This window comes from Crocodylus porosus, unplaced genomic scaffold (assembly GCF_001723895.1).
Source record: "Crocodylus porosus isolate Cpor-Errol unplaced genomic scaffold, CroPor_comp1, whole genome shotgun sequence".
Taxonomy (NCBI): Eukaryota; Metazoa; Chordata; order Crocodylia; family Crocodylidae; genus Crocodylus; species Crocodylus porosus.
In genome coordinates, this window is record NW_017728948.1 from 23,721,088 (window position 1) to 23,737,873 (window position 16,786).

The 16,786-nt window shown below is 43.0% G+C and overlaps 1 protein-coding gene across 1 annotated transcript in view; it reads left to right on the plus strand.

Moving 5' to 3' along the window:
- The first annotated feature begins 7,840 nt into the window (after positions 1-7,840).
- Positions 7,841-16,786, plus strand: part of STX18 (syntaxin 18) — a 48,402-nt gene continuing 39,456 nt past the window's right edge. Inside the window, exons 1-2 of the mRNA XM_019553047.1 lie at positions 7,841-7,908; positions 15,872-15,987. Coding sequence (XP_019408592.1) covers positions 15,879-15,987 — 109 coding nt within the window. The 5' untranslated portion in view covers positions 7,841-7,908; positions 15,872-15,878. The remainder of the gene's footprint in view (positions 7,909-15,871; positions 15,988-16,786) is intronic.

Genomic DNA, 16,786 nt, shown 5'->3' on the forward strand with positions numbered 1-16,786 from the left:
AGACGGACTAAGCCCTGAGGACCAAGCTACGTGAAGAAGGTGACTGGACTTGAGGTGACTGCAAGAGAGTTGTGCAAATGAGTCCCAGGAGGAGGCTGCTGTGAGAAGACAATTAAATACATGATGTAATCAAGAAAGTCATGCAAATCAGTCCCAAGAAAATGCTGCTATGAAAAGACAATTAGATGCACAGCGCCATCAAGAAAGTTGCCATCAAGAAAGTCACTATTCATCTGTCATTCTTGATGGGCAATTCGCTAGTCATTTATATTAATCTTCTTTCACTTCCTACATATTACTTCATATAATAGTGTAGTGCCTACAGATGGCTAAGAGCACATAGCACTATGTTATTTTCAGTGAAGGTACCTTATCTTGGTATTTCCCGCTTGGTTCATCAAGATTTTAATTTTTTGCCTTTGTGATAAACTTTAAGGCCAGAGGCCCAGATCTACAAGATGGATTTAGATGCTTAAAATGGGACTTAGCCACCTCAATTCTGCGTAAATCCACAAATAAGATCTTTAAAACTTTTGCCAAACTCCTTAGAAATCTGAAATCCCTGAGTGCAGCTCTGTGTATGCCCAGAGCAACCACCATTTTGGCAGCTCTCAGTGGTTCATCACCTATATATATACCTAAGCCCATTCAGGATCAATGTAGGCTTTTGTTTGCTTAATAAGCCCTCTAAAAAGTTTGATCCCATAGGCATGCTTCAAACCTGCCAACCACAACCTGACAGAATTAGTTTCCTTACAAATTGCTGGTGGAGAGGAAGATAGTGATGTTAGGGCTGCAGCTTCTGAAGTCTTGTGACGTAAGACACATACGCAAGTAAGTTTCTTGGCTCTCATAGCAAAGGAAAACTTGAAAACATGATGCTGATATAACTGATGTAGCAATGCTGGCCTGAAACTGAAGCCAGCAAGAAACGAAATCTGAGAAGGGTGAATTCCGTCATACATCTCAAGGAGGTGTCAGCTATACCTGGAAGTATAGTATGAGAGTGGCCTTTTTCAACTTAACCCATGTAGCAGGAAGAAAGGTGTTCAGAATGCAGGTGGGTACAGAGGGAGGAAAGGAAGGTTATTCAGGTCTTACCCTGGATTTCTCTAATGTGCTTAGGAAGCCATGCCCTTAACCCTTCTTTTTTGGTAGGGTGTGAGACAGAGAGAAATTTTACTTTTATAGACAAACAGGTGCAGAACCATGGCTGGGGGTAGTATTATGTGTGTTTGTGCTAACACCTCAGATTACCATAATACAGCCCTGATGAAGGTGGGTGCTGATTGGCAGTCTGAGTGCATTGAGTGTGAGGAGTTCAGAACAATTTTATTTTTGTTGGATAAAAAATTATTGGACTTTGAAAGAGGGCACCAGGCCTGCTCGAGATGAATAACCATCTCAAGATCGATATTAAAAATAAGCAGAGAGCTTACAAGGCATGAGTGGGGGAAAAGAGTAGATCACCAAAGAAATCTGTGTCTCAGAAGTCAAAGGTGGTGGGATAAAGTAAGAATTGCCAGAAGTCATGCTGAGTTAGACTATGGGAAGTACGTAAAAAGAAATGGCTCTTCAACTAGATACTTAACTATTGTGACAGGGCCAAATTCCCAGGCCTGCTCCCAATACTGGCCTGCCACCTGTCTACGGGCAAACCATCCACCTACCCCTTCTGCCACGCTTTGTTGTTAAAGGAGTTCATAGATGGTACTAGGCGGGAGGCAGCCCTTCGAGTGCCCTGATGTCAAGGGTGGTTCTTACATGACTCTGACCTCCCCTTCTTGTGTTCCATGCCTTGCATATGACATATAGTTCATTACAGCTCTGGCTTGTGCTGCACCAAACTGCCTCTTGCACATGGCCCTGTTCAGGGCCACACTCACTCCACCCCGCTCTTACTAGAGTCTCTAACACTCTGCCTGCTCTCATCAGACCTCTCTCACACTACCCCGTTTCTGGGCCAAATCCACTCTGTCTTGCTCCCTTTGAGTGACCACAAAGGCCATCAGGCTTAACTCTCTACTCCTTGGCCAGCCCTGGCACAGCCTTTTGGGTCTCTCCCATGACCCTCATCTGCATGGTGGCTGGGCAGTTAGCCAAACTCTGGGATGACTCTGCCCCTAGCCCCTAACTGGGCCACTCCACCCCTTCCTTGGGCCAACACTCTGCTCCCACACTGGGACCCCAGGGTCTTACACTTCTGTAGGCTCAGGTCCCTCCCTCAAGGCATCCCTGGCCTTAACTCCACCCTCTCACTAGGGCCTGGGGTCTTGCACCCCCTGTGGGCTCAGGTGCCTCTCAGTAGGTGTGCCTGTGCCCCCACCCCCGGCCTCACAGTAACCCACCAGATGGTGGGGGCTGGGGTTAAGGTGCCCCTATCCGCTTTTCACTGGGGAGGTAACTGGCCTGGCATTTCTTGAGGACTCCCTTATAGTTTCATAGTTTGTAGGGTCGGAAGGGACCGGAGCAGATCATCGAGTTCAACCCCCTGCAATGGCAGGAATGAGTACTGGGGTCAAGCGACCCCAGCGAAGTGTTCATCTAGCCTCCTCTTAAAGACCCCGAGGGTAGGAGCCAGCACCACTTCTCTTGGAAGTTGGTTCCAGATCCTAGCCACCCTGAAGTAGCGCCTCCTGATAGCTAGCCTAAATCTACCCTCTGACAGCTTGTGACCGTTATTCCTAGTCACTTCTGGTAGTGCCTTCTGGTCCTCTCTGACTAGTTTGTAACAGGCCACTAGATCCCCCCTCAGCCTTCTCTTGAGTAGGTTCAGGTCCCATAGCATCTCTTCGTAGGGTTTGCCCTGCTGGCCCCTGATCATGTGAGTGGCCCTCCTCAGGACCCTCTTCATGTTGTCCACATCCCTCTTGAAGTGCAACGCCCAGAACTGGATGCAGTACTCCAGCTGCGACCTGACCTGTGCCGCATAGAGGGGGAGTATCACTTCCTTGGACCTGCTTGAGATGCATCTGCTTGAGATGCATCTGGCCCATGTTCATCTTGGCATCAATGATGACTCCAAGATCCTTTTCTGCCTCTGTACAGACGAGAAGGGAGTTCCCCAGCCTGTAGGTATGGTGCTGGTTCTTCCTCCCCAGGTGCAGCACCTTGCACTTGTCCGTGTTGAATCCCATCCTATTCTCATCCACCCACCCCTGTAACTTGTCTAGGTCTGATTGCAGCCTATTGCTCCCTTCTAGCATGCCCACATCCCCCCACATCTTAGTGCCATCAGCAAATTTGAACAGGGTGCTATTTACCCCCGCATCCAAGTCACTGATGAAGACGTTGAACAGTGCAGGCCCGAGGACAGAGCCCTGCGGAACTCCCCTCACCATAGGGAGTCCCACCAGGCCGCCGTTACCCAGCAGGGTGCAGTTTCAGGTCATGCCCAGGACCAAGAACGTCCTGCCATCCCCATAGCTCCTGCCCTTCCCTCCAAGATGTTCCAGGAGTAGCAGCTGAGCCAGGCATTGTTACTCCCTTGGCAGCCAGCAGCTGGGCAAAAAGATGTCACACTATATACATAAAAAGCGAACAGCAGGAATGGGAAACTAAGAAATCGGTACATGGCTGAAGAACTAAATATATCCTTTGCTTCGGGTTTCAGTAAGAATGATGGTATCAATGAGGGTGGCATGGGTAGGTTTCATAATGAAAATGAGGAATAGGAATAGTTATCACAACTGGGGTGGAAGCAAAACTCATCCATTCAGTGGACTCAAAGTAGGGGGCAGGGGGTGGATAATCTTGAATTTAGAATTCTGAAGAAAGTGGAAGGTGAAATGACAGGATCAGTAGCTGGTTTTCTTTAAGACATCTGCAAGTCTGGGGTGATATCACGTTATTGGACAATAGCAAATATTGTCCCTATATTGAAGAAGGAGGGAAAGATCAATCAGTTTGATCTTTGTGTATCTAAGGCTTTAGAACAAATTTTCAAGGAAAAAAATAATTTTATCTAAATGAGAGAAAAAAAATGCAGCCTGGGCTAACCAATCTAGATTATGTCAGATTTATATTTCACTGATAGGGGAACTGATTTTTCTAGACAAAAGGAAGTTTGTAGTAAGCCATTTCAACTTCAGTAAAGCAACTGTGTCACATAGGAAGCTGGTGGAGCTGGGTATTCAAGGAATTATAACGTGTTAAAGAACTATCTCAGAGGGAGAAAGTAAAAGATGGCATTGAAAGGGGAAGCATCAGGCTAATGGAAGATTTGTAGTGGAGTGCCTCAAGAATCAGTCTTGGGACTAGTCTTACTACCTTCATTAATGACCATGGCACCAAATGTAGGAGTTTGCTAACAAAATTCACTGATGATGCAAATCTAGAAAGCTGCATTGGTTCAGAGGAAGAATAAGATATGCATAAAGAACTGAACAACCTGAGACTAGAATAATAAGATGAAATTCAGTAGGACATAATTGCATACAATTGGGGACTAAGGTCATACACTTGTGGACTAACAGCCAAAATTTCTGCCCTCAGCTTGGAGCTTGGAAACAACTGAGGAAACGGGCTTGGTGCTACTAATTGATCACAGGTTGACTATGATCTGCCAGTGAGATTTCATATTGCATCAGCTGGGAAATATCCTGTAGAGAAAGGGAAGTATTAAGGCCATTTTATAATACAGTGGTGAGACCTCACTGGAATATTGCATGCAGTTCTGTTTGCCCATGAACAAGATGAACTGAAACTGGAGCATATGCAGATAAAGTCTACTAGGATGATCAAGAGAATGGAATATCATATGAGGGGAAGCTAGACGAGCTCGGCTTGTTTAGGAAGCAAAGGCTGACAAATGATGCGGTTGCTCCCAATGTATTTATAGGCAGCAAACACAAGAGAGGCTGAAGAATAAGTATAGACAGTGTGGGTACGAGAATAAATTGGAATAAAATGTGAATACATTTAGGCTGAAAATTAGGTTTCTAACTGTTAGAGTAGTGAGGTTCTGGAATAGCCTACCATTGCTTTGGCATTGGGTTAAAAAATGACTACCTTCAAGATGAATTTTTGTAAATTTATTAAAGGGATTACATGATGTGTTGACTTCAGTAGCACCGGACTTGATAACCAAGGAGGTTCTTTTCGGTCTTATATTCATGGAAATTAATTTATTGAAATTTTGTACATGATATTAAGTAAGAACATTGACTAGGTGTTTGATAAACATAAGTAGGTATGGCAAGATTCAGTTTTTATTGCAATGAAATGGATGTTTCAGACCAACAGACCAAGGGAAAGAATATTTCCATTGGTAATCATTGAAATTTATAGAAAGGAGACTGTAACAGGGAACTTTTACCTGTGTTAATGGACAGTGGGAAAAGAGAGGAGAGACAGAGGGTGGAGGGGTTAAAAAGGAAAACAATGGGTGCCTAATTACTCATCAATTAAGCAATTAGCTGCTCCTTCTGGCCTAATGACTCATCTGTCCTAATGACTCATCAATTAAGCAATTAGCCCCTTCTTCACAGATGTGGGAAACAGGCCTGAGGAAGATAACAGGCTTCTTAAACAAATGCCTTCCCAAAGCCTAGGGAGGGGGTGGGGGGAAGAGTACACCAGGCCTCAATGGGGGGTGGGCTAGGGGCAGCCACGTCTTTTCCCCTGTTCCCACAACTCTGGAAGGACAGCTTCCCTCCTCTCTGGTCCCAGCCTGCCCAGCTTTTTCCTGATGAATGTACAGAATGATTTAAACCATGTATGATTTATTGATTTATGTGTATTTATTTTTTTTATATTTTGATGTCATTTTATAAAGCTTTTAAAAGTATACTGTCATTACTAAATTGTTTGCCCCCCCACACTGCAAATGTCCGTAATGCTGAAACTTTAAATAGATACAAATGGAAATAAATACTTAAAAATAAGTATGGGAGATAAAAATCTGAAGTTAGAAACCGTTATAATGGTGTCAGGTCAAATTAATGGAAGTAGCATTGCAAATGAAGAAGAGGCAAAATGGGTGCCAGCTCAGTTCAAAAATGTGAAAACAGAATTTTAACTCGAATAGAATACTCTGTGTGTGACCAGCTGACTTAATTCTCTTACTAGTCTTGTCATTCTGCTGCTTTTCATTCTTTAAACCATTCCTAACTACAGTTTGTTAAAACATTCATCACACAGTAATATTAGCTTTGAGAGAGATTATATTTATTATTTTTGCACATCTCCTTTGTGTCTTTAAAGTTTAATTTTGTGTGTAAATTTAAATGGTATGAAGCAGATGGTTAATTTTACACTTACTGTCTTTGTAATGTTTTCTTGCTGCCTACTTGGGCTGCCAGTCAGCACCCGCCCTCAGTAGGTCTGTATTAAGGCAATCTGAGGTCTTGGCGTAAACGCACACAAACTAGAGAGAATTCTACCAAATAATGCAAAGTCTAAGAAACAGCAGTTGGAGAAGGGGTTAGATGTATGATGTTCTTTAAAAGCATTGATATTCATGTATAGTGGGGCACACTGACTTTCTTGCAGTTATACAAATAGCCAAGTCTTTCTGCAGTATATTTTTCCCTTATGCTTTTTCCAGGAAAAAAAAAAATCCTTTAAAATTTTGATGAAATAAACCGTTTAGTATATATTTACTGTTCTGTATTATTTCCCTCAGTGTTTTGCATGATTAATCAGTAGAGACATTTGTATAAAAACAGGATTTTAGGAGATAAGCAGTTTCTGATTCTTATTTTCCCCACAAATACCATAAACCTGTGTTTTATGACCATGCACTGTAAAATTCCTAGCACACTTTTGGAAACTAGATAATTAATAAATCCTATTTCTCCATTGAAAACTGTGTCCTACATGCAGATATTATACACTTAAAAAAATTATTCTGAATTGTATTTAAGGCCCACTTTTAGGAGTTCAGAACGTTACTTCTTGGGATGTCTAAAACTTTATTAGATTTCCATCTTTACCCTAATATATTTTGCACCTTGTACAATACAGGCTCCTTAAAACATGGCTTTTTTCTATTGGTAAAATGTTTGCTTCCTACCTTTTTTCTATTTAAATGTGCTTTGTGGCGAACAAGATGTAGAGAAAGCAAATGGATTCATGGAATGAGGAATGTGCAGTAAAATGAAAAATAGTTTTCCTTCTATATGCATAGGCACACTGATGTGTTCACATTCTCATAGTGATTGTCAGATGGTAGAGAGAAACAGCTTGGTATGTGTAAATTCTCTTTGAATTTTGGTAGAGATTAGTCCATCTGGACAATAAAGTTATCAGTGCAAAAATAGAAAGCTGAAAATATTCCAGCATAAATCATATTATTCAGTTTGCTGCTGCTTTCCTTTTTGTAAAAGGAGTTGGTCTTTAGATTGCTATACAGTTTAGTTTTTAACACTTGATCTTATGGATACATGTAGGTTATTTGTATTTTGAAAAAAAGACCTGCTAAAGAAGTGAGGCCCTTTCTTTTTTTTTTCTTTTTGTATAGTTGATTTTCCTTACCAGCATAAATTACATTTAGTACCTAATGTAATCTTTTATATAATCTTTCTGGATATGTGCTTTTTCTCAAAGCTGAGGTCTCACTAAATATAAGTTCCTTAGACTGTTTTTATGTATTAATTGCTTGCATAATTAACAATGAGAATTAACTACAAAAGGGAGTCTGTATAAATAACTTGTGTGGACCCTGCATAACTGGACTATTAAATGTGTAATAAATACATTTAAGTAGTTTATAGTGTAAATACACAGGAAATATACTAATCTTTGAACTTATAAAATGGAATAAAACAGGGACATACATTTAAAAAAAAGCCTATTTTAGCTGATTATGGAAGTTAACTTTTTTTTATTATTTATGCAGATAACTAATATTGGTAAATTGAAAGATTTTCTTCTGCAACACAGAAAAGACTACATTAATGCTTACAGGTAAGTTTGTATTGCGTATTTTAAATCTGTATTTCCAGATGTATAAAATAGAAAGTCTGTATACACAGTTGCCTTTTAACAATAAAATATACCACTTCCTTGTGGTGTTGGACGCCAGCAGACCCAGGATAAAAAAAAAATTACTACTACTAAGTAGTTGGTTGATAATCTGAGCAGATACATAAACTCATACCATCCCTCCAGTTGATTATCAGATTCTGTGAAGGGAATTCCAGAGCTGAGGAACCTTCTTGAGAACAGGCGATCATAACCTCTGTATTTCTTTGCTTTCTTATATTGCAAACTTGAAATGTCAAGTCTGGTTGTTTGAAGTTATGGGCAGAAAGAACAGCTTTGATTCTTTGTTTAAACTCAAGTAAGAAACAGTTGAAGTTCTTGAATTTAATTACTAGCTAAGCACCCAGAAAACAGGATTCTTGCCTGCTTCAACTCTCTTTACTTATAAGAATGGAGCTATGAGGAAAAGATGAAGGATGATATACATGCAAATTTTACATTTTTGATATATTGATAAGTCAGGCCAAGACCTGCAATTTTAATACGGTTGCAGATTGATATGTGTTTGTACTGTGTGTGTAACAGTCTGCTTTATAGAAGACCGGGTTGGAAAGTGTTGAATTAGGATCTCCAATAGGTCTACATTACCACTGTAATCAGAAGTTAAAACGTTCAATTTAAACTGAATGATGGTTATATATATTTAGTTAACTTCTTCTTAAAGAAAGTGATTAATGGTGCACTGATTTTTAAGACTGTAAACAACATTTTTTCTGTGTAACCACAGTTTTGTCTGGATTTGAGTTGCCTCCTGTTCATGTGCTGATTTTGGCAGGAGTCAAGATAAACTAATCAGACAGGGTGGTAATGCAGAGATTTAAAGATCAAGTTACTGAAACTTTTCATTCCCAAGCCATCTTCTCTTTCCCCAAAGGATATTAGGATAGTATGCTTCAGGATTCCACCTAAGAAAATTCTGGGGGTAGATAAACCATCCTCCAGGGTTATTTTCAGAGCCTTTCTATAAAGGAGGAACAGAGCCTCAAAAATTATCCTTCATGCAAGGATCATGCAATCCTTCATGCAAGGATTGATGACTCTGTTGCAATACTCGATGTTCATTGTTATATCAAAATATGTTCCAGAGTGAACTGTCAAGTGATTCCTAACACTATTTCACACAGATTTGGGGAGTAAATGTTTCATTTGCACAAAAAGGGCATTTTGTTAACTCTTAGAAATTGGAACCATGACTGCTCAGCACCTCTAAAAGTCCAGCTTAGATATATATCTTGACTTAACCCAAATTCATACAGAGTAATTCTCTTTCTAAAACAAGAAGCAAACCAATCTGGTGGTTAGCTTTCACTGCTTTGTAATCTTAGATGGAATAGTGAATGACCAACACTAGGTGGCGCTGTAAATTTAATACAAAAAAGGCGGCCTTTTATAGTGTGAATGTTGTGAAGTGAGTGGATTCAACAGTGGACTTGCTTGAATGCTAGAATAACAGAGTTCTGTCAATAAAAAATGGGTGTACACTGACCCTTAGGTGATTTAAGTGTTCTGGCTACAGTTAACTTTAAGTACTGTGTCCTACTAACATTAAGACCGGGGAAAAAAGCAAAATAATGAACAGAGTAAAAAGTCAGTTCATTTTACTTTGGCTTCCAAAATTATTTTTACATTTTGGAAATGTGCTTTTGTGCAACTACTTGTAGCAGTAATTCCCAATGAATTTCCACAGACCCTAGCAGTACCTTAAAGGGTACTGTGGTTTTCTTCCTCTAGTAATAGACAAACATCATCCTCTCGCTCCTGGTATTCTCATCTCTGATGCCAATAAATCTTGTCCTTAAAATTCAAATTTACAAATTATCAAATTCCATAATAGGGTACTATATTTGTCAGGAATTGCCTTAAGTGTAGAAAGAGATTTCCTATACATCCCAGTTGGCACGTCTATATGAGACACTTTACTTCACAGTAGAGCTAAATACTGCACATAAGTGTCCGCATCTACATATGCAGATGCTTACTGTGCAATAATTGGCTCTAATCGCAAGTAGATTTGCTACCTGCAAATGCAAGTAGCAAATTTACTCAAAGTAACTGAAAAGTAGTAGGCATGTAGACACCTGATCAGGAGCACAGCTGGCACCAGGTGGCAAAAGATTGCTCCCTACCCCTAGCAGCTGCTTGCTGCCCGGGTGGGCTCTGCCACTGCAGCCCAGGCAGAGGCAATGTCCCCCTGCCTTGGCAGCAATGAGCTCCCAGCTCCTACTCCATGGTCACAGGGCCAGGGCTAGGTGATCCTTCTCTCCCAGCGCTAGCCCCATGGAGCTGGTCCTGGGAGATAAGAATCTCCCAGCCCTGGCTCTGTGATCAGGGGACTCAGGCTGGGAGATGAGGATCTCCCAGCACCAGCCCTGCGACCACACAGCTGGCAGTAGGAGATAAGGATCTCTCAACTCCATGATCGCGGAGCTGGCTAGGAGCTTTCTGCTGCCAGAGCGGGAAGACATTGTCCCTGGCTGGGCTCCATTGCACCTCGGCAGCAGGCAGTTTCTGGGGGCAATGTCCCAGACCCCTCCAGGAGACAGCTGTCTTCTGGACCCTGGGCTATCACCCAGGATGAGCTTAGAGCTTTCCCTGGATGCTACAGGGGCCAGTTGCAGGGCCACAGGGAGCAGGAGCAGTCTGCTGCTAGGAGCAACAAGTCTTCTCCCATGTCCCACCACGTGTGGACACATGCCTGGGAACATTTACTCTCAAGTAGTTTACTCAAGAGTGCAGCACCCAGTATCACATGAATACATGCAAATCTTTCTTTATTGCCAAAAGGAGCAAGGAACATGCTCATTTGAAGGTCTGTGGCTGTAGTAGTCTCAATTTGTCCTCTAACAAACATTTAACAACATTTAACAGGAAATGATTCATAAAATACCAAAAGCATTGGTTGGTAGGGTGTCAGGATCTGATCTTGACTTCCCAGAGTAGGGGCTCAGAGGGCCACAACTCATGGAGAAAGGTGGAGTGGCAGAGGAAGGGTCTCCTGCTGCTGACCCCTGATTGGCCTGGGGATCCTGGCTGCTTTATAAGGCTTCCTGTGCCCTGTGGAAGCTGTCTGAACAACGGGGTTCTTGCTGCCTTCAGACTTCTCTGTTAGCCCCCTGGCTTCTGTATGCTGATTCCAGATCTAGCTATCCGCTGCTGATCCTGCCTGAGCTTTGACCTCTGCCTCTGTCTCATGACTCAGGCTCTTTGGAACTCAATTCTCCCAGATTCCTGACCTTGTCTTTCCTGTTGTTTCTGCTTTGATTTGCACTCTGACCTTCTGGCTTTGACATAGCTATCCCTCAGCACTCTGGCCAGCTCAGATTAGCCACTAAGCAGACCATCAAATGCCTCAATGTGCAACATAGGGAATGTATGAAGTGCAAGTAATTCATCCTTTCTGGAGCCTTTCAATAAGCAATAGCAGGTAACATTAAATGAAGGATTGTCGTCTTTATTAATCAATCTGGGGAAGAAAAAATGGGGACCAGATACCTTAAAAATTGTTTTCCTTTAAGCTATTGAACTTTCAAATTCTTTTCTTTTCTTTTCTCACTTTAATCCCTGTATTTTTCAAAGCAGTGATTAAAGAGTTGGTTCTAAAGGGCCCTTAGGCTGTCATAAGCCTGATTAGTACTTCCTGTTATATATTAGCTAGGCAACAGGTATCCCTTTTAGCATGATGTTTTTATTGCAGATTAACAGAAAAAGCAGTTTATCAGAATGTAGTTCTTGGTCACCTGCTCCTGCTTGGCATGTCACTCGGCTTTCCTTTTTGATCTTTGGATCTGGTACAGCTTACCCTCTGGCTTGTATTGTTTGGAAAAGGTAAAATTTGACAATTAATTGTGGCCTTCCATATCCGAAATGGGTAGGATCATAGGAAAATAGGCCTGGAAGGGACCCTCATAAAGTCATCTTGTCTAGCTCCCTGCTCAAGGCAGGATCATCCCTGATTAAACCATCCCAGCCAAGGCCAACCTGTTCTTGAAAGTTTCCCAAGTTGAAGATTCCCCAACTTCTCTAAGTAGCCTGGTCTAAATGCCTGACCATTCTCGTGGTGAAAAAATTCATCTAATCTCCAACCTAAATTTGCCCAGCTGCAGCTTGAGGCCATTGCTCCTAGTCCTGTTGCCTACAGCCACAGGGAAAAGCCCATGTCCATCTTCTGTATAATTGTCCTTCAGGTATTTGAAAACTGTTATCAAAACTCTCCTCAACTTTTCTTCTTAGGGCTAAGTAGCCCTAGTTCTTTCAGCCTTTGCTCATGAGTCTTATCCCCAGGCCCTAGCTTTTGTTGCCCTATGATGAACTTTTCCCAAGCTGTCCCTGTTCTTCTTGAAGTGTGGAACCCAGTGAATAGACCGTTAATATTTGGGAGGTGCTATCCAAATGCCTTCATTATTTTTAAATGCTTGTTAATACCTGGCTTCTTGTTTACCTCAGAGATTTGTTCATTAATAATTTATTTTCCTGAAACATTAAACTTTAGATCTTGTGCTAGTTTATTTTTGTTAGGTGCAAAATACATTTTAATAGTGGTAAGAAAAATTAACAGAAGGTAAGACTTCCCAAAAAACATAGTTTACCTGAATTTAATGTATTTATTTTTAATTTATACTTGAATGTTACAAAGGGGTTTTATACCCTTAACCAATACAGATAATGCCAGATATTTGAATAGTGATACCTGTTAAATGTCAAATAACTATTATTGCAAAGCTGTGCCTTTTAGACTTTTTCCACTGAATAGAATTCAGTTAATCTGCAGGTGTAATGTGTGACTACAGATTAGTTTAAAAGATACTTAATTTTAAATAGTTTATAAATACTTTAAAAAAGGCTCCTTATGGACTATGGACCTAATTCTGTTCTCATGACAGTTGTATACTGATGTGATATCATTGATTACAGTGGAATTATACCTGATTTCTAATGGTATAACTTGAGAAGAGAATCAGACTTTTGTAGAGTTCTGCATTCCAATAGAAGACTAGTTCTTTGTACGAAAGCCAGCCCCAAACTGCTTCTGTGATATGGAATTGATAATGTTCTGGGCTCTGAAGTTGCCTTGTAGTCCAGTGGGTCATACTATCACTGTTGAGGTTTTTACATATTTTAAATAGTACCTCCTAGCTGGTTTCCTGCTGCTTATGTCATCTCTTAAGTGATGAATCCATTTACAGTTTAGATCCTGTATTTTTTCAGTGCTCTAATTTCAAGACCTCTCTTAAAGGTTTAACCAGGTGTTTCAAATTTAACTGAGATGCTTGAGCTGATAGTCTCTAGGTTTGGGCCAAGGGCTGTGTCATGCTCTGTGAAGATCCTACAACTCTGGAGATTATTTCCTTCTTTGGATTCATAGAACACACATATCTGGTTCTTTAGACATGTAGACAGGATGACATAGTAACAAGTGTAGCAGGCTTACCTTTTTGGAGCTTGGGTCAAGTCCCAGGATTGAGGGTCTGCTGTTTGATTGGTGGAGCCCACCCATCAATCCAGAGGCAGCATAAGGGAAGCACTGCCCCACCTTTTTCCAAAGGAAGGGGGCAAGGAGCAGCTGGACCTGAATCAGAACTGCGCCAGCCAGGTCCAGAGAACTTTGGGGTGGAGCCCCTGAAGAGCGTAAAAGGGGAGCGTGCTTGGCATGCTAGAGAGAGATGACAAGGGATGGTGAGGAGAGAGGAGCTCCAGAGACCGCCGTTCTCGGGACCCTACTTAAGCTTCAGCAGTGTGCGAATAAGCTCATGGGGATCAGGCTCTAGGAGCTGCTTGAGGTGGCTTGAGCCTGCGAATCCAGCAAGCAGCTGGGCAGCTGGTGTGCAAATCAGCACATGGAGAGCTGGCTCTGGGAGCAGCTCGAGGCTGCTCGGGCCCCACATGGTGTGCGGATCAGCACACAGAGAATCCACCCCGGGAGCAGCTGGCGGCTGCTTTGGCCTCACCCGGTGCACAGGTCGGCGCATGGAGGACCCACCTGGGATCAGCTCACGGTTGCTTAAGTTAGCCCCAGCCCTAGGCTGAGTGACCAGGCCCTGCAGTGCGGCTCCTTCTTTAACTAAAAGAGCCCTGGTGCCCAGAGCAGGGCCTGGGAAAGGGAGGACCTCCAATGTCAGACCAGGGAACCAGAGCCTGTCAGGGTTTGGTTCCTGCGAGAGAGAGAAAGCCCTGGGCTGTCCAGCACAGAGTGCCAGGCCATTGAGGAGAACCGAAGGTGCCACTGGAGAGAGGCTATTGTGGGATCAGCCACCAGGTGACCAGCCTTGGCTGCTTCAGGGAGGAAGCGTGAGTTGCTGGGGAAGCGGGCCTCACAGGGGAGGTGTGCACAGGAAAGGAGGGTCTGCCACCTCCACCCTCCATTGCGGGAGGGGCATGTTCCCAAGCCAGGGCCCTAAAGGGGAGGGACTCCAAGGAAACTTCTTGAGCAGGTACTGAGTGCACTCCCTATTTTGGGTGATTCTTGTTGTGTCAAGGTCTATATAGCTATGGGTATTCTTTAAGGAAGTTTATATGTTCTTAATGTGTTGATATGTAGGTCTGGGAAATATTATTAACTTATTTGGGTTATATAAGTTGAGTCCCCATATATGTTTATCGTGTTGTAACCTTAACTATCTTGTTCAATGTATTCATTATTATATATGTTGTAAGTTATATGGTTTATGTGAATTGTGGAATATTATATGTAGTGATATATGCTAAGCTTTATTGTAAATATTTCATGTTTTATCTTAAGTATTTATTATAGTAATAAATGTTGGGAGGGCATACGATAACATTTGCATGTGGGGCAAGGGCAGACTGCTGCTGTGGACCAGGTCTGGGGCAGCATTTGGTTCTTCCCAGCTGGAGCTGAACGAGGTTGTGCTCAAGACAGGTGATAGCAGTCCTGGGAGGGAGGCTACAGGCAGGTTGAAGCCACCCCAAAATTTGCCATAGCCTCACCCCCAGCCCAGGGCCACCCCCGCCCATCATGAGTGCAGCCTCAGCCTAATCACCCTGCCTCAGTCATAGCAACAGCCCACCCTCACCCCACATGCAGATCTGAGGGCATGCGCACCCCATACCCCAGATGTGTGGAGTGGTGGGAGCCACCGCCCCTCACCGCGCCTGTGTACGAGCCGCTTGCGGCTCCATCCTGTGTCCCACCCTGCCTGGGCAGCACCTGCCCCAGCGCCACTCCCTCACCGTGGGGGCTTCGCTCTGCACACCCCGCTCCCCTTCTCTCATAACAGACTTAGCAACTGAACCTGGCTGCTCTCCATACTGCCAGGCTGCACTCTTGGCCACCTGCGCACATGCATGGGGCATTTATTGGCAACATTGTTGGCCACATCAGTCAAAAAAAGCCAATTGCCAATACCATCAATTTTTCTTATATCGGTGCCTATCCAAAATAAGACCAATGTATTGGTGCACCTCTACTTTTAACTGTCATGTCATGATCCATCCAAATCAGTGATTCTCAGCCTTTTTACACTCAAGGCACCCTTTGGGAAATGCCAGCTTTTAACCCTCACTCATTTTTCAACTATAGAAAAATAATTGAGCAATTTTTCTGTTGCAAAATACTTAAACCATAACGGGTAGGGATGTTTTTTGACACTATGGATTCTTATTTGAAATCTTAGGGCTTATGTTATGATCATGAGTAGGTCTTTACATACCTAAAGGCCCCTCTAGACATTTGGGTAAAGGTATGATAGGATCTGATATGCGATCCACACCTCCTGCCATGCCACACATGCAGTGCAGGAGTGTGATTGTGGGATCCAGCATCAACTCCAATCCTGCCTTATTGCTGGTGCAGAGGGAGTCCAGGATCTTTGTACTAATTACGTACAAAGGATTAAAAAACATTTACTATGCTTTTATTGTTTTCTAGCCATGTTATGTCTGAGTACATGAGAATGACAGATACAGAACGTGATCAGATTGATCAAGATGCTCAAATATTTATGAGGACATGTGCTGAGGCCATTCAACAGCTAAGAACAGAAGGTAAAACATGTGGAAGTAAATGGCTGTTCATTACTGATAAATGCTGATGTGATTCTGCAGATCATTCAGAATTTCCTCCTTCAATAGGAATAGGCTCAAATTTTGCTCTTACTTACACTTATGTTATTAAATTTACTTCAGTGGAGTTGGTATTGATTTATTTTCACAAACGCTCGCAGCATGGGAAACAAGCAGGAGGAACTCACCCTCCTGATGGCTGACACCAGCCCGGACATAGTGGGGATCATGGAAACATGGTGGGACTCTACGCATGACTGGGTGGTGAATGTCAAGGGCTATAAGTTGTATAGGAGGGACAGGATAGGAAGGAGAGGTGGGGGCATGGCACTCTATATCAAGGAGTAGAGTGACGACACATCCTCGTCAATTAGCAAGGAGTCAGAGGAGCGGCACTCTGAGGTGCTTTGGGTTAGAGTACAAGGCAATCGAGGGGAGAGAGACTTAACGTTGGGGGTCTACTACAGACCTCCCAACCAGGGGGAAGAGCTTGACCAGGAATTCTTAGGTCAGCTCACAGACGTAGTGAAGGCTAAAGATGTGGTAGTCATGGGGGACCTGAACTTCCCGGATATCTGCTGGGAGGAGCAGTCAGCCAGGTCTGATGGCTCACGTCGGTTCTTAGACAGAGTGCAGGACCTCCATCTAACCCAGGAGGTGCACAGCCCCACCAGGGGGGACACCTTGTTGGACCTAATACTGGCCATGGGTACGGTGACCTGGTGAGGGAGCTGTGGGTGCTCAACCACCTGGGCGACAGCGCTCATCACCTGCTGGAATT